This window comes from Solea solea, chromosome 14 (assembly GCF_958295425.1).
Source record: "Solea solea chromosome 14, fSolSol10.1, whole genome shotgun sequence".
NCBI lineage: Eukaryota > Metazoa > Chordata > Actinopteri > Pleuronectiformes > Soleidae > Solea > Solea solea.
Window position 1 is genome coordinate 140,001 of NC_081147.1, and position 22,491 is coordinate 162,491.

The 22,491-nt window shown below is 45.6% G+C and overlaps 2 protein-coding genes across 13 annotated transcripts in view; both read right to left on the reverse strand.

Moving 5' to 3' along the window:
- Positions 1-4,936, reverse strand: part of slc44a1b (solute carrier family 44 member 1b) — a 24,377-nt gene extending 19,441 nt beyond the window's left edge. For 10 of the 11 annotated variants that reach the window (XR_009242120.1, XR_009242119.1, XR_009242118.1 and 7 more), the window contains exons 1-2: positions 4,177-4,936; positions 1,097-1,186 (exon numbers count right to left, since the gene is read on the reverse strand). Coding sequence is in view for 4 of the 11 variants with exons in the window: in XM_058650082.1 (XP_058506065.1) it covers positions 1,097-1,186; positions 4,177-4,239 (153 nt within the window). In the remaining 7 variants the exon portion in view is untranslated. Of the gene's footprint in view, positions 1-1,096; positions 1,187-1,463; positions 1,736-4,176 lie in introns of those variants that run through there. The other variant, XM_058650078.1, reaches the window with a different exon arrangement.
- A 102-nt stretch (positions 4,937-5,038) lies between these two features.
- Positions 5,039-22,491, reverse strand: part of LOC131472677 (phospholipid-transporting ATPase ABCA1-like) — a 29,763-nt gene continuing 12,310 nt past the window's right edge. The window contains exons 14-49 of one of the 2 annotated variants that reach the window (XM_058650074.1): positions 22,245-22,421; positions 21,919-22,141; positions 21,351-21,572; positions 21,044-21,248; positions 19,726-19,836; positions 19,435-19,609; positions 19,139-19,270; positions 18,786-19,063; positions 18,467-18,687; positions 18,018-18,093; positions 17,682-17,932; positions 17,543-17,594; positions 17,333-17,458; positions 17,076-17,224; positions 16,856-16,980; positions 16,646-16,744; positions 16,378-16,567; positions 16,206-16,300; positions 16,088-16,120; positions 15,904-16,009; positions 15,607-15,681; positions 15,288-15,457; positions 15,023-15,200; positions 14,784-14,899; positions 14,229-14,373; positions 14,037-14,160; positions 10,838-10,967; positions 10,389-10,515; positions 10,253-10,315; positions 8,577-8,683; positions 8,234-8,375; positions 6,791-6,925; positions 6,443-6,546; positions 6,218-6,310; positions 5,888-6,131; positions 5,039-5,813 (exon numbers count right to left, since the gene is read on the reverse strand). In XM_058650074.1, coding sequence (XP_058506057.1) covers positions 5,658-5,813; positions 5,888-6,131; positions 6,218-6,310; positions 6,443-6,546; positions 6,791-6,925; positions 8,234-8,375; positions 8,577-8,683; positions 10,253-10,315; positions 10,389-10,515; positions 10,838-10,967; positions 14,037-14,160; positions 14,229-14,373; positions 14,784-14,899; positions 15,023-15,200; positions 15,288-15,457; positions 15,607-15,681; positions 15,904-16,009; positions 16,088-16,120; positions 16,206-16,300; positions 16,378-16,567; positions 16,646-16,744; positions 16,856-16,980; positions 17,076-17,224; positions 17,333-17,458; positions 17,543-17,594; positions 17,682-17,932; positions 18,018-18,093; positions 18,467-18,687; positions 18,786-19,063; positions 19,139-19,270; positions 19,435-19,609; positions 19,726-19,836; positions 21,044-21,248; positions 21,351-21,572; positions 21,919-22,141; positions 22,245-22,421 — 5,155 coding nt within the window. In that variant the 3' untranslated portion in view covers positions 5,039-5,657. The remainder of the gene's footprint in view (positions 5,814-5,887; positions 6,132-6,217; positions 6,311-6,442; positions 6,547-6,790; positions 6,926-8,233; positions 8,376-8,576; positions 8,684-10,252; positions 10,316-10,388; positions 10,516-10,837; positions 10,968-14,036; positions 14,161-14,228; positions 14,374-14,783; positions 14,900-15,022; positions 15,201-15,287; positions 15,458-15,606; positions 15,682-15,903; positions 16,010-16,087; positions 16,121-16,205; positions 16,301-16,377; positions 16,568-16,645; positions 16,745-16,855; positions 16,981-17,075; positions 17,225-17,332; positions 17,459-17,542; positions 17,595-17,681; positions 17,933-18,017; positions 18,094-18,466; positions 18,688-18,785; positions 19,064-19,138; positions 19,271-19,434; positions 19,610-19,725; positions 19,837-21,043; positions 21,249-21,350; positions 21,573-21,918; positions 22,142-22,244; positions 22,422-22,491) is intronic. The other variant, XM_058650075.1, reaches the window with a different exon arrangement.

The window sequence follows — 22,491 nt, forward strand, 5'->3', positions numbered from 1 at the left end:
CAACGACAAGAAGACACAACGACAAGACTAGACGACACAACGACAAGAAGACACAACGACAAGACGACACAACGACAAGAAGACACAACGACAAGAAGACAAGACAACACAAAGACAAGAAGACAAGACGACATAAAGACAAGAAGACACAACCACAAGAAGACACAACGACGACAAGACACAACGACAAGACGACACAACTACAAGACAAGAAGACACAACTACAAGAAGACACAACTACAAGAAGACAAGACGAAACAACGACAAGAAGTCACAACTACAAGACAAGACGACACAACGACAAGAAGACAAGACAACACAAAGAAAAGAAGCGCAACAGCAAGAAGACTAGACGACACAACGACAAGAAGACACAACGACGACAAGACACAACGACAAGACGACACAACTACAAGACAAGAAGACACAACTACAAGAAGACACAACTACAAGAAGACAAGACGAAACAACGACAAGAAGTCACAACTACAAGACGACACAACTACAAGAAGTCACAATTACAAGACAAGACGACACAACTACAAGAAGACACAACTACAAGACAACACAACGACAAGAAGACACAACTACAAGAAGACAAGACGACACAACGACAAGAAGACACAACTACAAGACAAGACGACACAACGACAAGAAGACAATGACAAGAAGACACAACGGCAAGAAGACAAGACGACACAACAACAAGAAAACACAACGACAAGAAGACACAACGACTAGACGACACAACTACAAGAAGACACAACTACAAGACAAGACGACACAACAAGAAGACACAACTACAAGACAAGACGACACAACAAGAAGACACAACTACAAGACAAGACGACATAACGACAAGAAGACACAACTACAAGAAGACAAGACGACACAACGACAAGACACAAAGATAAGAAGACACAAAGACAAGAAGACAGAACGACAAGACACAGCTAACAGACAACAACAACAACATTCATATACAAAATGTCCTGACTTTCTGAGGTATTTAATCAATCTCTCTCTCTCTCCCTCCCTCCCCCCCCCCCCCCCCTCTCCCTCTGCAGAGGACAGTAAAGATGGCGGCGGTGGTTACCATGCCGACGCAGAAGACAGTGAAGAGCAGGAACCAGTGCAGGTCGGTGCAGCTTCTGTCCTCCAGCGGCCTCCACTCTCTCTTTGTCCGCTGAAACACACGCGCACACACACACACACACACACACACACTCATGAGTACGGAGGGGCTCACACGGTTCGTCCTCACCGAGCCTCCGCTCTCAGTCCCCGGTGTCCCGCCTCTCTCCAGCGGCAGCAGCTAATTGGATTACGGTTCCTGGCTCTAATCCCAGCCCGGGCCTCTGAGCTCCGGCACCGATACAACAACAAACACGGCCCGGTGCTCTTCGGTCGAGCACCGGGGAGCTGGAGCTAGCGCGGCCCGGACCGGACCGGACCGTACTTACCTCCGTGCTACCGCAGCATCCCATTGCACTCAGGGCGGACGAGCGTCACGGAGCTTCACGGAGCTTCACCGGGCTTGAGCTCTGCAGCAGCAGGGTCTGCAGCTCGACAGGCGGGGGGAGGACCGGAGCTTCCCGGAGGCTCAGACCGGAGCGGAGACAGTGCGGACGGTCAGACGGAGTCCTGTGGCCCGCGGAACATGACACGAAGGCACCGAGCGGGGTTAACGGTCCAGGATTTGTCCGCCACACTTCCTGCTCGGCCGTCAGGTGCAGCGGCCATTCATGTCATTGCGCATGCGCAATTAGAGTCCGGAGAAAGACGGAGCAGCAGGTGCCGTACCGCCCGCGACCGCTGAGTGAAGACCAATGACAGGATGGCGCTGTTTCCTGAGTCGAACTTTTTATTTTGTAGTTTTTTGATGTTTTCATTTCTGTTAATACATGAGTTGATTTATTCAGAACCCCATAACATGTGTTGTAAATAACCAGAACTTGCTCAGTTTTCTACCGATTCTTTGGTTTGTTATAAACGTCATTTTATATCCCAGCATTTCCAAAAGGTTTCACATTTCAAGAGTTGTACGCCAAGGATGTCCTATTTCTTGTTGTTCGTTTTTGATTGTGATTGAACTTTTGTTAAATATCTCACATAGCCCCGATATTCATGGTTTGACCATCTTTAACAGAGAGATCAAAATGACACAGTATTATTTCTAAGGGATAAAGGGCAAATACAAAGTGCATTCAGAGCAACTGGTGCATTTTCAGAAGCTTCAGGTCTTAAACTTCATATCAACAAAAGTGAAATTGTATGTTTAAATGAGACTGAAGAGAACCTTATGTTTAATAGTCCTGTGAATATTAGGAATATTAAACATAATATGTGTTAAATATCTTGGTGTTCACATTTCAAAAGGTCATGACACTTTTGTTAGTGATATGTTCTGCACAGAAATCAATCATTTATTTATTACATTTGTGTGGAAAAATAGGAGACATTACCTCAAAAAAGAAATTCTCACTTTAGAGAGAGCAGAAGGAGGATTGGGCGTCTTAGATTAGATTAGTTAATATTGCACCTTTAAGATCAAATGGCTTCAGAAATGTTTGGAATGTCCGGAATCGCTATGGAATTTTATACCATTATAATATCTTTCAAAATGTAGGTGGCTTAATATTTCTAGTGGGATGTAACTACTCCATTTCTAAAGTTTCATCAACAGGCTTTATTGTCTTGGAAAGTGTGCTATGTTCACAACTTTTCACCACATCAAACTCTTATTTGGAATAACAGTGATATTACTGTTAACAAGAAAAGTCTATATAAGGAGGCCTGGATTGAAAGGGGTATTATCTATGTATGTTTCTGCTTTGTTTGATAATAAAGGTCATCTTTATAGTTATGAACCATTTCTAAGAATGAAATCTTTTCCTATCATTTATAAAGAGTTGATTTCTGTAATGCCAGCTATTCCCACAGGCATAATTGAATGAATGAAATGTCCCCTTGGTGCCTTCTTTACATCATTAGCAGATGTAAAGTGTACAAACAAACATATAAGGAAAGAGATTCAAAACTAGAACAAGATTTCACCCAAAAGCAAATCTTTCTGTTATTCACAATTTGATCATATAAAGTGGCGCAAAGCGTGGTTATGCCCCTTTCAGTTTTGTGTTTGGAATAAAATCAGAGAAGTTCTTTCCAAAATCTTACATCATATTTACCCGTGTAACACAATCCTTTCCAAATGTGTTGACATTGATGCTAAAGTGCAAAACTGAGCCAGAAACGACTTTACATCTGTTTTATCACTGCCCCTTTTCTTTAGTTTTTTGGAGAGACGTAGAGAAGTTTATTCAGAACAGGACTGGTCATGTCATAGCAATTGCCCCAAAGGATATTGTCACTGAATGGAATTGTAGCAACAGATCTTTAAATCACATGGCAAATCTCATTCTTGCAATTGGCAAATTCAATATTCATAAAGCACGATTCTCTAAATCCTTCCTAACATGAACAGTTTCACAGTTGAATTCAATCTGTACATAGATACTTTATCCTCTGTGTGCGAGCGCACATTGCTGTATTTCCATGAATTATTCTCCGTAGCCCCTATTTAAGACATTATGGCTTTTCTTTTTGTGTGTTTATCTATTTATTTATTTAAATTGCATTATTTATTTTTAGGTTTTTTATTTGGTATATATGTAGTTTGTATTACTTGTTTTGTGTATTTCTGATATGCACTTTGTATTAATCTGTATAACCATATGACTAAATATGTCTGTATGTTCCTATTTTTAAAAAAAAGTCACTAGTGAAGTGATGACTCCGCCCACACAGAAGGAGAAGCTATGAAGAGACTGAAACTTGAACCGTATAATGTAAAAGTTTCAGCATGTGATGATGATGATGATGATGATGATGATGATGACGATGATGATGTACTGCAGGAACAACGTCATCATGTCACATGACCCGCTTTGGATAAAGAGTTCATATGAATAAACTCTGCTGCCTCATGTGGTCACTTTGTGTCACTGAGGTCAATCTGAACACTGAAGTGACAAAATAAGACATGAGAACGCAGTGATGGAGGTGGTTATTATGGGATATAACAACACAGACAGCCATTCACAGCCATGGCTTTTACTTACAGTGAGCGTCTAAAGACCTGTTCTGTCCCTTTAAATCAGTAAAACTCCTCTTCACCTTTTTCCTTAGATGAAGCTGCTGCTGTTGCTGAGAGGTGGAGGACAGATGCTCTGGTTCCATGCTCCTGTGCAGGGTCCTGGAAGGTGTCGGATGTGCCTGGAAACTCCTGGAAGGTGTCAGAAGTGCCTAGAAACTCCTGGAAGGTGTCAAAAGTGCCTGGAAACTCCTGGAAGGTGTCAGACGTGCCTGGAAACTCCTGTCAGACTGAGAACAACCGTGCAGTGGTTCTGCTCCGCCTCCAGAGAACACACAGACCTTTGTCTCATTGTTTACTGTTGTACCAGGCTGAGAGAGAGACAGACAGACAGACAGACAGAGAGAGAGAGAGAGAGAGACAGTCTGTTCCACATGAACAGCTGCTGAAAAACTGGCCCTGGTGGACAAAGTAATCAACTGTCTATGACCTGAAGTTATCTGGATAATGACCAGAGTTAAACCTGAAGTTATCTGGATAATGACCAGAGTTAAACCTGAAGTTAAAGCTGAGGTTATTTGGATAATGACCAGAGTTAAACCTGAAGTTAAAGCTGAGGTTATCTGGATAATGACCAGAGTTAAACCTGAAGTTAAAGCTGAGGTTATCTGGATAATGACCAGAGTTAAACCTGAAGTTAAAGCTGAGGTTATCTGGATAATGACCAGAGTTAAACCTGAAGTTAAAGCTGAGGTTATCTGGATAATGACCAGAGTTAAACTTGAAGTTAAAGCTGAGGTTATCTGGATAATGACCAGAGTTAAACCTGAGGTTATCTGGATAATGACCAGAGTTAAACCTGAAGTTAAAGCTGAGGTTATCTGGATAATGACCAGAGTTAAAGCTGAGTTAAACCTGAAGTTATCTGGATAAAGTCAGACTCAGTAGATTTGGTTCCTTTAATGAGACTTGTTCAGGGTCAGTAACAGTTTTTCCCATCAGCGTTTGCTGTCACATGACATCATCATGACATCATCATGGCATCATCAGTGCAAAGAGAAACAAAGTGCTGCTGGTGTCAGTGTCGCCTCCTGCTGGTCGCAGCTCAGACACAAAAACAAACATGAGTGAGGATCAATGATCAGCTGATCACCGTTCAATACTGTAGTGTGAGGAGCCGATGAGGTCATTCACTGTTTCACACCCACACGAACAAATCTGTCAAATCAACATGGAGCGCTGTGATTGGCTGTTCAACAGGAAACAGATTACATTTAAACATAAATAAAAAAATCTAAAAGGTTTTTTAAAACACTGATTTTCAGTCGCGTCTTTGGACGTTTGAAATGATTCAGATTCTTCATCGTTAGTCCAGAAAAAACACACACGCACACACACGCACACACACACACACAGTCAGGTCAGCGGCCGGAGAACAGTCACAGGTCACAGGTCACAGGTCAGCGGCTGCGACAAAAAATCACTTGCATTGACTGGCATAAGGCGGGAGGTGACTCCACCCACTAAAATCCGGTGGGGGGGGAGGGGTCAGGTCTTCAGGTTGTCACATGACGCTCTCTGTCAGCGTGTGGTCGTGGCCCTCTGCGGCGCCAGTGTTGAGCGCGGGGACGTGGACGGACACGGACACGTCTTTGTGTCTCACAGCGTTGTCTTTGGAGTGATAGTCGTCGCTCTGGTCCTTCGCAAAATTCACAAACACCTGCAACGACAAACAGGAAGTCAATTTTCCCATCAGCCCTGTCACCCGACACGGCGTCCCGGCGGCGCGGTTACCTGGTCGAGTGTGGTCTGCGTGACGGAGTAGTCCTCGATGTGTAGCGTGTCCTTGTTGTCGGCGAGGACGGAGAAGATGTGAGCGAGCGAGGTGAGCGAGGACGGCAGCTGATACTGAAGCATGTTACGATGACGCTCCTTCAACGTGCTGCCGTGCAGCTCGCTCTCGATGAACTTCATCACAGGAACCAGGTCAGGGTCGTGACCTGCGACCCGCAGGATGATGGTGTAACCATCACCAAACCTGTGCAGGATGATGATGATGATGATGATGATGATGATGATGTCACACTGGCAGAGGCAGAGAGTGTGTGTGTGTTTGTGCGTTACCTGTTCTTCAGGTGTTGGACGCTGCCCAAACATCTGAACCTGCCGTTGACCATGATGGCCATCCTGGTGCACAGAGCCTCACACTCCTCCATACTGACACACACACACACACACACACACACACACACACAGATGATCATGTGACACAGATCAGCTGACGTCGTCTCAGAGTGAAAAAAGTTAAATGAAAGAAGAAAAAAAACACGTGTCCTCGGCGTGTCTCACCTGTGTGAGGTGAGGACCACAGAGCGTCCCTCCTTGATGATACTGAGGATGCAGTTCCAGAGAGCGCGGCGAGCTTTAGGGTCCATGCCGGTTGTGGGCTCGTCCTGTCGCCATGACAACAGCGAGGAAGAGGTTGGACCAAAGGAAGAGGAAACAAAGTGTGAAGGTTAGAAGAAGTAGGAGGAGCATTGTGTCACCTGACTAACACCTGTGTGTGTGTGTGTGTGTGTGTGTGTGTGTGTGCCATGCTGCTGAGCTGCTCTCTGATCAGTCCACTGAGGAAGACCATGGAATTCATTCAGAGATGCTGAGACGGTGGAGAAGAAGAGGAGGAGGGGGAGGAGTTACCAGGAAGACAACGGGCGGAGCTCCGATCAGAGACATGGCGGTGGACAGTTTCCTCATGTTTCCTCCGCTGTAACTTCCTGCTGCTTTGTCAGCGTATTTGATCAGACCCAACTTCCTGATCCCCCACTCTGCCACCTGTCAATCAAACACATGACATCATCGTCGTCGTCATCATCATCATCATCATCATCATCATCATCATCATCATCATCATCATCATGTGCACAGAAGGAGGATCCTCTGTTTCAGGCTCAGGGGAACGAGTGAGTGTGAAGCCCACTGCTGAACTTGGCCCTGGTCTGTCCACATGTCCACAGGTGCAGGGACAGAAGCCTGTCCTTATCTCCTCCATCCCTGAGGACAGACCAGGGCCAAGTTCAGCAGTGGGTGGACGACAGGAGGAGGAAGAGGAGGAAGATGAAGAGGAGGAGGAGGTGCAGGTGCCACAAAAAAAGGAAGGACATGAAGCGAGAGAGGGAGATGGAGGGTGGAGGAGAGGAGGACTCCTTCGCAGTGCTTGACTTCCGGGTCCTCCGAAGCGTTCGGTCGACGGAGTCATATCCTCCGTCGACCGCGCACTCCGTAGGGTCCAGTCCCTGGATCGGCTACTGTGTACAGTGTGTAGTGCAGTGTGTAGTACATTGTATAGTGCAGTGTGTGGTACAGTGTGTAGTGCAGTGTGTCGTGCAGCGTGTCGTGCAGTGTGTAGTACAGTGTGTAGTACAGTGTGTCGTGCAGTGTGTAGTACATTGTATAGTGCAGTGTGTAGTACAGTGTGTAGTACAGTGTGTCGTGCAGCGTGTCGTACAGTGTGTAGTACAGTGTGTCGTGCAGCATGTCGTACAGTGTGTAGTACATTGTATAGTGCAGTGTGTGGTACAGTGTGTAGTGCAGTGTGCCGTGCAGTGTGTATTACAGTGTGTAGTGCAGTTGGTAGTACAGTGTGTAGTACAGTGTGTCGTGCAGTGTGTAGTACATTGTATAGTACAGTGTGTAGTGCAGTGTGTCGTGCACTGTGTAGTACAGTGTGTCGTACAGTGTGTAGTGCAGTGTGCAGTGTGTAGTGCAGTGTGTAGTGCAGTGTGTAGTGCAGTGTGTAGTACAGTGTGTAGTACAGTGTGTAGTGCAGTGTGTAGTGCAGTGTGCAGTGTGTATTACAGTGTGTAGTGCAGTATGAGTACAGTGTGTAGTACAGTGTGTAGTACAGTGTGTAGTACAGTGTGTAGTGCAGTGTGTATTACAGTGTGTAGTGCAGTATGAGTACAGTGTGTAGTACAGTGTGTAGTACAGTGTGTAGTACAGTGTGTAGTGCAGTGTGTATTACAGTGTGTAGTGCAGTATGAGTACAGTGTGTAGTACAGTGTGTAGTACAGTGTGTAGTGCAGTGTGTATTACAGTGTGTAGTGCAGTATGAGTACAGTGTGTAGTACAGTGTGTACTCACATGGCAGACTTGGTGTTCAGGGACACCTCTGAGTATGGCGTACAGCTCCAGATGTTCTCTTCCTGTTAGCAGCTCGTTGATGGCGTCAAACTGAGGACAGTAACCCATGTTCTGATGGACCTCATCTATTTCCCTCAGGATACTGAGACAGGTGAGACAGGGACAGGATAGACAGGTGAGACAGAGACACACACACACTCACACACTCTTGTTAATACCAACACATCCTGTACTACTTCAAAGTAAAAGCATGAGTATCTGTTCCCTAATTCCTTTCATTTTTTTTCCATCAAGGCTTTTATTGTGAAACATCTGTGGGACCAGCTGTGACCTTTGACCTCACCTCTTCCCAGCCAGGAAGGCTTCTCCACTGGTCACCCCTGTGTCTCCGGTCAGCATCTTAAAGGTTGTAGTTTTTCCTGCTCCGTTCACACCGAGGAGGCCGAAACACTGTGACACACACACACACACACACAGAGGCCGTTTCTCAATATCCATACTTGTGTGTACTTGTGTGTACTTGTGCGTACTTGTGTGCTTGTGCGTACTTGTGTACTTGTGTACTTGTGCGTACTTGTGTGTACTTGTGTGTACTTGTGCGTACTCCCGTACTTGTGAAACCGTCATCAGCCTCAGTCCAAGTGCTGTTCCAATTCTCAAGTAAGCGAACAGCGAGGACGGTTCTCAAACCCGGAAATGTTCTCGCTCCGCCCATTTTGACCAAGTATGCATCGGAGGTGACTTAAGCGTACTTGCGATGGCCATGTATCCCAGAATACATTTGGGCGGAGCATAGCAGCAGATAATAGAAATATAAATCTGAAATAAATCTTTTTCTGTGTCCCGGAACAAAGTTTTAACATCATTTGAGGCGAGAAATGAGTCATTTAGAATTCAAACATGTGGTTTGTGTATGAAGATATGACGTATTTATAGTTTGGCAGAGGTGATAAGCTCCGCCTCTGCGGACGCTCGGCGCTCACTGTGCCCAGCAGAGGGCAGCGTGACCTCGGCCTGTCCTGATGACATCATGACGTCGCTGTCATTAGATGCTCGGTGTGATCCATAGATTTGTTGTTGACGTGTTATTTTGTTTTTAATGGAAACGTTTTGACCTGAAAGTTTGAAGGTTTGTATATTATTAATGTTTTATTTATTTGAACTTTGAATGTTAGATTTATATTAAAGTTGCACGGTCATTGTATCTGTATTTATATATAATATGTAAATATTAGATATGTAGAGTAGTATACATTTGTACACGTCATATATATATATATATATATTGTTCTGAAACTTTAGGGTTTCATAAACGAGGTAATGACGCAGATACACACACAAACGCAGCGTTAATTGGAGCTTCCGGTCTATGTCACCTTTAAGTTGTCTATGTTCTGTCTTATCAGGTATGTTCTGTCTACTTTATATAATTTCAATTTAATGGTACTAACCCATGTATTATACTGTTGTCCACCTTGCTCTCTCTCTCTCTCTCTCACTCTCTCTCACTCCCCCTCCCTTCCTCCTCCCCGCTCACTCCCCATCCCCTTGTCAGTCCACTCCCTGTCCCCCTGTCCGGTCCGGCTGCCCGCAACACATAATCATAAAACGAATAAATAAAAATACTGCAGTTCCGAGTATCCCAGACTCGTCCTGCACATATTAAATCTGTCCGACACCAAAAGGCATGCAGTCAATCATATTACATGTCCTGGGTACTGGACAGGACAGGTTAAAAAGTATTTCATATGTTCATTTATCAACACCGTAGGTGGCGCTAATGAGGCTGCAGCACTTGGCGCCAGCCACCATTCAAACAGCAGAACAATACATACATACTTGCATACTTGAGTATTGAGAAACAACCACATACTTGTGTACTCCCGTACTTCTCAAGTATATACTTCCCAAGTAAGCAAGTACATACTTGCTTACTTGAGTATTGAGAAATGGCCAGAGTTAACCTTTGCTGTACTGAAGGCGGGGTTTAGTGGTCGCTGTGGGCGTGGTCAGTCTCACCTCTCCAGGTGGAATCCCGACACACAGTCGATCGACGGCCGGTTTCTGCTTCCTCTTAAACACCTGCAGGAACACATGATGATTCATACACTGATGACCTCACTGATGACATCACTGCGAGGGCGTGGCCACGCACCTTAGTAAGCTGCCGCAGCTCCAGGATGTCTCCATGTCCAAGACCATGGACAATCTTCTGTCTCTCACGCGCCACGTCCTCATCCTCCTCACCAAGTGGACCAAGTTTAGTGAGTTTACTGACGGAGCTGCACACACACACACACACACACACACAGACACACACACAAACACAGAGACACACAGACACACAATCACACACAATCACACACACAGACACACAATCACACACAGACACACAATCACACACAGAAACAGACAATGACACAATCATACACACAGAGACACACACAATCACACAGACACACACACACACACACACACAGAGACAAACACACACACACACACGAAGGGGATGAAAATACCAACACAATTTGTTAGCTCGTATTTGTCATTTTCTGTGTGTGTGTGTGTGTGATTGTGTGGCTGTGTGTGTGTCTGTGTGTGTACCTGGGCTTGATGAAGAACCTGTACTGGATGAGGACGGTGATGATGAAGAAAACCACGCCCTCCACCGCCATGGCGAACAAGTTCTTACCGACCATGTCCCACTCGAGAGGAGAGCGGAACCGGTTTTCTCCTGAAACATCATGACAACATCATCACAGGAGGTAAACCTGAGTTAAAGCTGAAGTTATCTGGATAATGACCAGAGTTAAACCTGAGTTAAAGCTGAAGTCATCTGGATAATGACCAGAGTTAAACCTGAGTTAAACCTGAAGTTATCTTGATAATGACCAGAGTTAAACCTGAGTTAAAGCTAAAGTTATCTGGATAATGAACAGAGTTAAAACTGAGTTGAACCTGAAGTTATCTGGATAATGAACAGAGTTAAAACTGAGTTAAACCTAAAGTCATCTGGATAATGACCAGAGTTAAACGTGAAGTTATCTGGATAATGACCAGAGTTAAACCTGAGTTAAACCTGAAGTTATCTTGATAATGACCAGAGTTAAAACTGAGTTAAACCTGAAGTTATCTGGATAATGAACAGAGTTAAAACTGAGTTGAACCTGAAGTTATCTGGATAATGAACAGAGTTAAAACTGAGTTAAACCTAAAGTCATCTGGATAATGACCAGAGTTAAACCTGAAGTTATCTGGATAATGACCAGAGTTAAACCTGAGTTAAACCTGAAGTTATCTTGATAATGACCAGAGTTAAAACTGAGTTAAACCTGAAGTTATCTGGATAATGACCAGAGTTAAACCTGAGTTGAAGCTGAAGTTATCTGGATAATGACCAGAGTTAAACCTGAGTTAAAGCTGAAGTCATCTGGATAATGACCAGAGTTAAACCTGAGTTAAAGCTGAAGTTATCTGGATAATGAACAGAGTTAAAACTGAGTTGAACCTGAAGTTATCTGGATAATGAACAGAGTTAAAACTGAGTTAAACCTGAAGTTGTCTGGATAATGACCAGAGTTAAACCTGAGTTGAAGCTGAAGTTATCTATATATGACCAGAGTTAAACCTGAGTTAAAGCTGAAGTTATCTGGATAATGACCAGAGTTAAACCTGAGTTAAAGCTGAAGTCATCTGGATAATGACCAGAGTTAAACCTGAAGTTATCTGGATAATGACCAGAGTTAAACCTGAGTTAAACCTGAAGTTATCTTGATAATGACCAGAGTTAAAGCTAAAGTTATCTGGATAATGAACAGAGTTAAAACTGAGTTGAACCTGAAGTTATCTGGATAATGAACAGAGTTAAAACTGAGTTAAACCTAAAGTCATCTGGATAATGACCAGAGTTAAACCTGAAGTTATCTGGATAATGACCAAAGTTAAACCTGAGTTAAACCTGAAGTTATCTTGATAATGACCAGAGTTAAAACTGAGTTAAATCTGAAGTTATCTGGATAATGACCAGAGTTAAACCTGAGTTGAAGCTGAAGTTATCTGGATAATGACCAGAGTTAAACCTGAGTTAAAGCTGAAGTCATCTGGATAATGACCAGAGTTAAACCTGAGTTAAAGCTGAAGTTATCTGGATAATGAACAGAGTTAAAACTGAGTTGAACCTGAAGTTATCTGGATAATGAACAGAGTTAAAACTGAGTTAAACCTGAAGTTGTCTGGATAATGACCAGAGTTAAACCTGAGTTGAAGCTGAAGTTATCTGGATATGACCAGAGTTAAACCTGAGTTAAAGCTGAAGTTATCTGGATAATGACCAGAGTTAAACCTGAGTTAAAGCTGAAGTCATCTGGATAATGACCAGAGTTAAACCTGAGTTAAAGCTGAAGTTATCTGGATAATGAACAGAGTTAAAACTGAGTTGAACCTGAAGTTATCTGGATAATGAACAGAGTTAAAACTGAGTTAAACCTGAAGTTGTCTGGATAATGACCAGAGTTAAACCTGAGTTGAAGCTGAAGTTATCTATATATGACCAGAGTTAAACCTGAGTTAAAGCTGAAGTTATCTGGATAATGACCAGAGTTAAACCTGAGTTAAAGCTGAAGTCATCTGGATAATGACCAGAGTTAAACCTGAAGTTATCTGGATAATGACCAGAGTTAAACCTGAGTTAAACCTGAAGTTATCTTGATAATGACCAGAGTTAAAGCTAAAGTTATCTGGATAATGAACAGAGTTAAAACTGAGTTGAACCTGAAGTTATCTGGATAATGAACAGAGTTAAAACTGAGTTAAACCTAAAGTCATCTGGATAATGACCAGAGTTAAACCTGAAGTTATCTGGATAATGACCAAAGTTAAACCTGAGTTAAACCTGAAGTTATCTTGATAATGACCAGAGTTAAAACTGAGTTAAATCTGAAGTTATCTGGATAATGACCAGAGTTAAACCTGAGTTGAAGCTGAAGTTATCTGGATAATGACCAGAGTTAAACCTGAGTTAAAGCTGAAGTCATCTGGATAATGACCAGAGTTAAACCTGAGTTAAAGCTGAAGTTATCTGGATAATGAACAGAGTTAAAACTGAGTTGAACCTGAAGTTATCTGGATAATGAACAGAGTTAAAACTGAGTTAAACCTGAAGTTGTCTGGATAATGACCAGAGTTAAACCTGAGTTGAAGCTGAAGTTATCTGGATATGACCAGAGTTAAACCTGAGTTAAAGCTGAAGTTATCTGGATAATGACCAGAGTTAAACCTGAGTTAAAGCTGAAGTCATCTGGATAATGACCAGAGTTAAACCTGAGTTAAAGCTGAAGTTATCTGGATAATGAACAGAGTTAAAACTGAGTTGAACCTGAAGGATCTGGATAATGAACAGAGTTAAAACTGAGTTAAACCTGAAGTTGTCTGGATAATGACCAGAGTTAAACCTGAGTTGAAGCTGAAGTTATCTGGATATGACCAGAGTTAAACCTGAGTTAAAGCTGAAGTTATCTGGATAATGACCAGAGTTAAACCTGAGTTAAAGCTGAAGTCATCTGGATAATGACCAGAGTTAAACCTGAAGTTATCTTGATAATGACCAGAGTTAAACCTGAGTTAAACCTGAAGTTATCTTGATAATGACCAGAGTTAAACCTGAGTTAAAGCTGAAGTTATCTGGATAATGAACAGAGTTAAAACTGAGTTAAACCTGAAGTTATCTGGATAATGACCAGAATTAAACCTGAGTTATCGTGACCTCATCACCCCTGTTTTGTGAGAGACATATTTTGACCGCTACCAAATCTCTCGAGGGCGTCAGCCATCGCCTGGTTCTTCACCATATCGATCAAGCCCCGCCCCAGACAGAAGTGCGGGAAAATGAGCAGAACGTTCTTCAGAATGTCATTGATTCCTCCGATCTCCTGTGAACAACAAACAGTTGAGTGAGTGAGTGACTGCTTGTTTATAAAGTGTCTACACGGCGACTCACGTTGTTTCCAAACAGCTCCATGACAAAGGTGGAGATGCTGCCGTTGATGCCGATGAGGATGTTGACGCTGGTGAGGACCACGTAGGCCGTGCTGGGGATGGTGAAGAAGAAGGAGGCGGGGTACATGAGCGGCGTGATGGACCAGCTGCAGGAAAGACGGTATGTTAGCATACGTTAGCATGTTGACATGTCATCAAATAACATGTACATGTTGTACTATAGTGTAGTAGTAGTAGTACAGTGTAGTAGTACAGTGGTGTAGCAATACAGTGTAGTAGTAGTACAGCGTAGCAGTAGTAGTAGGACAGTGGTGTAGTACAGTGTAGCAGTATATTGGTGTAGTACAGTGTAGTAGAAGTAGTACAGTGTAATAGGACAGTGTAGTAGTAGTAGTAGTGTGTAGTAGTACAGTGTAGTAGTGTAGTAGTACAGTGCAGTAGTAGTACAGTGTAGTAGTACAGTGTAGTAGTAGTACAGTTTATTGGTGTAGTAGTAGTACTGTGTAGTAGTAGTACAGTTTATTAGTGTAGTAGTAGTACTGTGTAGTAGTAGTACCCGTAAAGCAGCAGCAGCAGTGCGAGTGTGGGCAGGTTCGTTGACGACACGTAGGCTTTTTGTTGGAAACAGATGAAGATGAGAATGACCAGCGTTGCCGGGACGATGTAGTTACACTGTGGAGACACACACACACAGATGCAGTGATGGATGGACAGACAGACGGACGGACGGACGGACGGACGGACGGACGGACGGACGGACGGACAGACAGACGGGGCGCTGCTTTGGTTCCTCACCATGTCCCAGGTAAAGTTAGCGACCCAGTAGAGCAGCGGCTGAACGCCACTGATGAAGTGCATGTGTTTGGCTTTAGAGACGCGTTCCTGGATAAGGAAGACCACGAAGCTCGCTGGGACGAAGGACATGGCAAAGATCACACAGATGGACACCAGCACGTCCACAGAGGTCGTCACCCTGAAGACGAGGACAAATATAACAAAACATTCTGTGACGAGGACAGAGACACATAAGCTGTCTCAGTGTGTGTGTGTGTGAACTCACAGCGCCACCTGTGACAGCTGCTCCTTGGTCAGATTCAGCGGGTGGTTAAAGGCTCTGATGCCGTACTGTTCGGGGTTGTGACCTTTGGGCAGGTTAGCACGCAGGATTCCGTTGTTGATGACATTGATAAATGCTGGGACGCTGTGCCAACCTTTATTATTGAACCACACCTGACAGGAAACACACTCAGTGATGTCCCCATCATCTTCATCATCATCACCATCACCATCACCATCACCACCATCATCACCATCACCACCACCTTCATCATCACCATCACCACCATCATCATCATCATCATCTGTGGGCGGAGTCTCACCTTAACATTGTTCTTTGTGTCCAAACCATTGATAAACCCAGACAGACTGTCCAGAAACCGATCTGCTGCTGCCCCCTGCAGGAGACATTCAAGCACAAACTCTGAACAGAATTGGGTCCAGACCAGACCAGGTTTTGTCTGCAGTGTCAGCTACCATGGTGATGTAACCAGGTCAAAATCATGACACAAAACTCTATCAAACTCAATCCCACCTCATAGGTCAGAGCTCTAGTACAAGATCTGGCTCAGTTCTGGACCTGGATCCGAGCTCAGGTGAGCTCAGTGTCTGTTACTGACCTTCTGTAACTCAAAGATCTTTCTGATTCGTTCAATAGCGTCGTCCACCTCGTTGGCCGGTGGGAGGACCTGAGTGCTCCTGGCCCCCAATGAGAAGCCTCCGTACCTGCAGAGAGACACACCTGAGTCCACATCTGAAAACTGGATCAAACTCTGAAGGAAGGATTCTGAAGGAGATTCTGACCTGAACTCATTCACCCAAACTTTGTTCTTCAAGCTGTGGAGACAACGGGAGACTGTGATGTCATCCAGGTGAGTCTCAGGTTTTGTGTCTCAGGTGAGTCTCAGGTTTTTTGTCTCACCTCTTGCCAATGATCTGCGCGTAGGTCTTCACCAGGTAGTCAGAGATGTTTCGTCCCGTCAGGTTCTGCAGAGCGTCTGTGGAGCTCAGCTTCATCTGGACAATGAGAGACATGTTAATTTGCCACATGTCATTGGGACTGATGTCCTCTGAGATGACCTGTGACCTCTGACCTCAGGTGGGGGTGGTCCTCCAGCACCAGGCGGACAGTCTGGCAGCATCTTCTTCTTTCCGTCAGAGCTGCAGATGCAGGCTGGAGAGGGGTCATCCATAGTCCAGTTGCTGGAGCTGAACAGCTGCTGGACACTAGCGGGGACATCGGGGACGTGCCAGTCCTCATCAGCCATTGTACAGGGTGTGTCTCTGAGGCCAAGGACAGAGGACGTTAGCAGATTTAGGTGGAGACACAGGTCGTACTGATGACCTCACTAAAGGTCTTACGGGATTGGATGTCCGTCCATGCAGCGTGTCCCAAAGCCCGGCGGCTCAAGCAGAGCGTTCAGTAACTTCTGCATGGTGACGTCTCCGGGGGCATCGTCACTGACAGACAGACAGACAGACAGACAGACAAACAGAGAGACAGACAGTGTCAGTCACCAGCGTACAGACGTGTCATACATGTACGTGACCAGCGTGAGGGGTGGAGCTTACCTGATGAAGGAGACCTGGTCCTCGTACATCCACGGCTGCAGCTCCAGACTCGGATACTTTCCAAACGGAGGGACAATGAGACTGAAGACGAGGGCGATGCAGACAAACATGGCAGGAAGGACAATCTAGACAAACACGACAAAAAGACAACAGCGCTCAGGAGAAACCTCCACTTAGTGAGCGGCGCATAGCGGCGCGGCGCACGGTGGCAGAGGATTACCTGAGCGAAGAAGCCCTTCCTGGAGCGGCGAGCATTCAAGAAGCGTTTCCACATCAGAGCCACAAACTGCTGCTTCCTCAGGCTCCACCCACTCACCTGATATGAACCTTTACCATCAGCACACTTCAGCCAATCAGATTCTTTGTTCTCTACAGAGAGAGACAGAGAGACAGAGAGAGAGGAGATGTACCCTCATCAAATATGTGTGTGCATCTGTGTGTATGTCTGTGTGTGTGTGTGTGTGTGTGTGTTGGTACCAGGGTCAGTGTCAGACTCGTGGTTCTCGTCTTGGTCGTCGTCCATTAATGGTCTTAAGCAGCTTTGAGGTTCACCTCCTCCAAACGCATGAGTCTTCCTTCGCCGCCGAACAGGAAGTGTCCCGTCTGAGGACACAGCATCACAGAGTCATGTGACCTGTGACAACATTCCACTGTTAAAGACGGATGACACCAGAGGTTGGGTCTCACCTGAGGGGACGTCAGTGTCAACTCCGTTATCTTCTGCCACCTTCAGGAAAATCTACAAAATAAAACACACAAGGTTTTGCGTCTTCATGGAGCTTCTCCATTACGGTTGCTATGGCAACATCATGTCAACCTGTCCCACCTCCTCCAGTGTCGTGTCCGCCACGCCGTAGCTGGAGATACCGAGGTCAGTGAGCTTCGTGTCCAGGTCTTTGAACAGCTCCACGAAGGCGCCGTCTTTGGCGGCGTGATACGGCAGCACGTAGGTCAGCTCGTGACCCAGGTCCTCCACCAGGCGAGCGGCCGGCACGTGACCCAGGATCAGACTCGACACCAGAGACACATCCGGCAGCACAAAGGGGACGTTACAGATGGACGCCACGGGCCCGTTATCTGAAGACACAGAATAGATCCACCTGAAGGTGAACAAATCAAACACTCCAGAGAAACAGACAAATTAAACGCTCCTCTGACTCACCAATTGTTGCTGCCTCACTTTCATTTTCGCTGCCGAGGCCGGCGTCACTGCTGCTCACTGACGCACACTCTTCCTCCTGAAGCACAGGGGGAGGAACTCTGACTGTGACTCTGTGATTGGTTCATGTTCATGACTGTGACTCTGTGATTGGTTCATGTTCATGACTGTGACTCTGTAATTGACTCATGTTCATGACTGTGACTGTGATTGACTCATGTTCATGACTGTGACTGTGATTGACTCATGTTCATGACTGTGACTCTGTGATTGACTCGTGTTCATGACTGTGACTCTGTGATTGACTCATGTTCATGACTGTGACTCTGTGATTGACTCGTGTTCATGACTGACTGATTGGTTCATGTTCATGACTCTGACTCTGTGATTGGTTCATGTTCATGACTCTGACTCTGTGATTGGTTCATGTTCATGACTGTAATTATTCTGACCTTCTTGCTCAAGGACACGGTGCTGGCTGAGTTCCTGCAGGAGCTTAGTGAAGGTTCTGGATCTTTCTTGACCAGCGTCAGGTAATAACCCGTCCCCAGCTGGTTCTTCAGGTACAGAGATGAACCGACGCAGCACAGCTTCCCGTGAGAGATGATTGCGATCCTGTCGCCCAAGATGTCCGCCTCGTCCATGTGGTGTGTTGACAGGATGATGGTGCGACCTGATGGGAAATGAGATGTGAGAGTCTACATCAGAGTCTGTGTCAGAGTCTACATCAGAGTCTACATCAAAGTCTGTGTCAGAGTCTTCAAACCATACCCTGTCGGTACTTCAGCAAAAGATCCCAGATCCCTCTGCGTGCATAGGGGTCAACCCCGGCCGTGGGTTCATCCAGGATCACAACCTTTGACCCTCCGACAAAAGCCAGAGCCACGGACAGTTTCCTCTGCATTCCCCCGGACAGAGTGCTGGTCCTTGACTTGCGTTTGTGTGGCAGCCCGGTGTCTTGCAGGATCTGCTCGATCTCACCTTTTACCTGCTGCTCTGACAGGCCTTTGAGCCGCGAGTAGAACCAGATGTGCTCCTCCACGGTCAGCCTGCGGGACACATGCTGACATGATGTCCACAGTAAAATGAGACATTTGTGTTTGGATGAAGGTCGCCACACTCACATGCTAAAGAGGACGTTGTGTTGCGGACAGACACCCAGACTCTGTCGGATGACATCCAGCTCAGTCCGGATGTCTTGGCCCAGGATGTAGGCGGTGCCAGAGGTGGGCGGGAACAGACCAGTGAGGATGGACCTACAGCAGCAAGAGACAAGGTCATTCAGATATCAGGAACACAGGAAGTACCTCTACACCAGCCTATGGTCCGCGAACCACTGGTGATCTGTGTTTTTTTATGGGTTAAGTGGTCCTGCTGAAACACTGCTCTGGACAGTTACGCCTGTGAGTGCTTCACTCACATTGTGGTGGTTTTTCCAGCTCCATTGTGTCCCAAGAAGGACGTGATCTGTCCTTCATAGAAGCCAAGTGTCAGTCCGTCCACTGCCAGCTTCTTCCCTTGCCGATAAACCTTCACCAGGTTCTCGATGTAGACGCCGGGCTCCAGGTGAGCTGGCTCCTCCTCCATACATACCACTGGAAAGACAATAGCAGCGTTCCTTACAGGTAAGCCATTATTTCATCCAATAGTTTGTTTTTCCACATATCTATACAGCTCAGCAGTGCCACAAGGTGGTCACTGTGGGTCTTACCTCCAGGGTTTCCTTTCCGGTTAAGAGGAACACTGCTGGACCCGTCCTTTTTTCCAAACCAGTAGGACTTGGTGAAAGGGAAGAACCAAGGCCTGGGAATCCCATACTGACCTGTGGACACAGAAGCAATGTATCTACTGCCCTCTACTGACAACAGTCTGAACTAATCCATGAAACATGTTCATTTCATTTTCAGACCAGAGTCAAAACTGTTATGTAACCTAACCTAGCCAAGTAGCCGCTACAGTTGCTGCTAGTGCTTCCTGTGAGAACAGAGAATGAAGCGCCCCCCTCAGGATCAGTAGAAAAGGAGACCCACAAACATCCACATCTCAAACCAGGGGCCTGTTTCAGACAGCAGGTTTGGTGGGAAACTCTGCGTTAGTTAACCCTGAGATGAGGGAAACTCTGGTTTTTCGGTTTCACAAAGCCAGTTCAGCTTAATGCTGAGTCAGTTACCCTGGCAACATACTCTGTGAACCTAACCTGCTCGCTGGCAGGTTTTTTCAACAAACCCTGAGTTTCTCGCTGCAGACAAAATCTTAATGTTTGACAGCATTTCAGTTAGTGTGTTTATATTTACACGTGTAAATATAGTCATGAAATAGCGTTGAGCAAAATGTTTTAATGTAAAATAGAGTTAAAAAAGTGAGTCAGTTTGATCAGTTTGTGTCTCGTCAGGTGACAGCTAAATAAATATCAAATCAAATGTAACATATGGTAGGACTGCAGCATTTTATCATCCATTAATGAAGTTAAAGTCTGTTAAATGATGAATAAGTGGATTACACTGTATAAAATGTAATAGTGTTCATTCATTGACTCCTCTCTTTACTCATGTTTTTCAACATAAATGTCATGGTCATTGGCATGTGTTAATATTTCTGCTCAACTGGATTAAAAATGGAGGCTGTGCTCTTTGTTTACCCGTTGCCATGGTGAATCATAGTATCAGAGCTCCATTGATGATGGCTTTTTTCATTCCCAACGCACACGCTTAACTCAAAGTTAAGTACTAATGCTGATCAGCTGTTCTGAAACCGAAAACTCAGAGTTTGACAGCTCAGAGTTGGCCAACCTAGAGTTAAGGTTTTAATTCAGAGTTGGTTGAACCTGCTTTCTGAAACAGGCCCCAGCTTCAGCAATTTCTACTGCTGAATGAACAGAAACAGACCCTTTTCATGACATCTCCAGTTAGAGTTGGCTGCCACCCACTGGTGAAAAAGTGAAATACCACTAGTTCTTAAGCAAATCTGATAGATTATCTAGTTAAAAATTAGATAAACCTCCATCAGTGATTAATGTATTCACTGCTCACCTGGAAACACGGCCTCCAGGTACCAGGTGAGGACACCATACAGGAAGGAGTCAAAGTACATCATGCCGATGGCGGTGCGGAGGCTGAAGTCGTCCTCCTCCATCGGACTCAACACCAGGTTCTTCCACTGGATCCCGACTCCCTGCTCCTCAAACAGAGCAAAGTACTCACAGCCGAAGCCGAAAGCCACTGGAGACAGGAGGCTCTGCGGGGGGGGGGCATCACGTGACTCTCACTTTCTGTCCAATCACTTCACAGCATCATCATAAACTATGATGATGAAAGTACTGAAGATCCACAAACTCACAGCAAAGACTTTGGTGCCAAAGCCGATGTAGTCCTCCCACGCCACGCACAGCACGTACGGCAGGTAGAGAGTGAAGTAGATGATTCCTCCACACGCCGCCGCCAGGTTCGCACGAGCAAACGCCGTGCTGATGAGGAAGCACTGCATGATGGTCACTACAGCGTAGGACGCCAGGAACAGGAAGACCACGCCAGGGTCGCTGTAAGGAAGCAGGTTCCCCATCTGTAGCACAGGGACATCACAGCATTTTCATGTTAGAGGTTCTTAATTGAAGGCCTGTATCGTCTTGCCTCGCCACGCCACGCCACGCCACACCCCGCCTTGCCTCACCTCACCTCACCACGCCTTGGCACAGTTCAGTTGTGTTTCCACTAGCATAGAACCTGGTAGTTTTTTTAGTACCTGCTCTGGCTCAGGTTCCTAACGTGCTGAATAGATACTATGCGTGACATCATCAGACTGTCGGCTACTGATTGGTCAGAGCGCCGTCACAGGAAGAGACATCCGACACAGAAAGAGGTTTGGTGTGGGACAGTGACAGTGATCAGGGGGTGAGCTAAGTTCTGACCTTGAGCAGCAGCACCAACAGTCCAGCACTGATCAGCAGAGGAACCAAGCAGCTGATGAACCAGCTGAACCACAGGATCCCATTGTCCAAACCCATGATCCTCATGGTCTCCTTCAGCCGCGCCTCCTTCTCATAAACCACACACTTCAAGATGATGGCCACCGAGTACATCCACGCCAGAGTCATGAAGAGCGGCATGGAGCGGCTCATCACACGCAGGAAGCTGAGAGACAGGTGAGACCAGGTGAGACCAGGTGAGAACAGGGGATAACAGTTGAGAACAGGTGAGACAGGTGAGACAGATGGACAACAGAATAATGGCGCACATGTCGTCGACGTAGCATGGATACGGCATCTGCTGGATGTAAACCCCGGTCTTCTCTCTGGTGCCGGTCATGGCTCTGATGATGCCGTGCTCGATGACGTCCTGCAGGTAAGTGAACCCACCCCAGATATAACGCATGTCCTCGAACGGGTCGGCCCGAGGACCCGGGTCCCAGTACCTGAGGAGACATTAACACACTGTCTTTATGCTAAGCTAAGCTAAGCTAATTCACATTTACTGGAGACAAA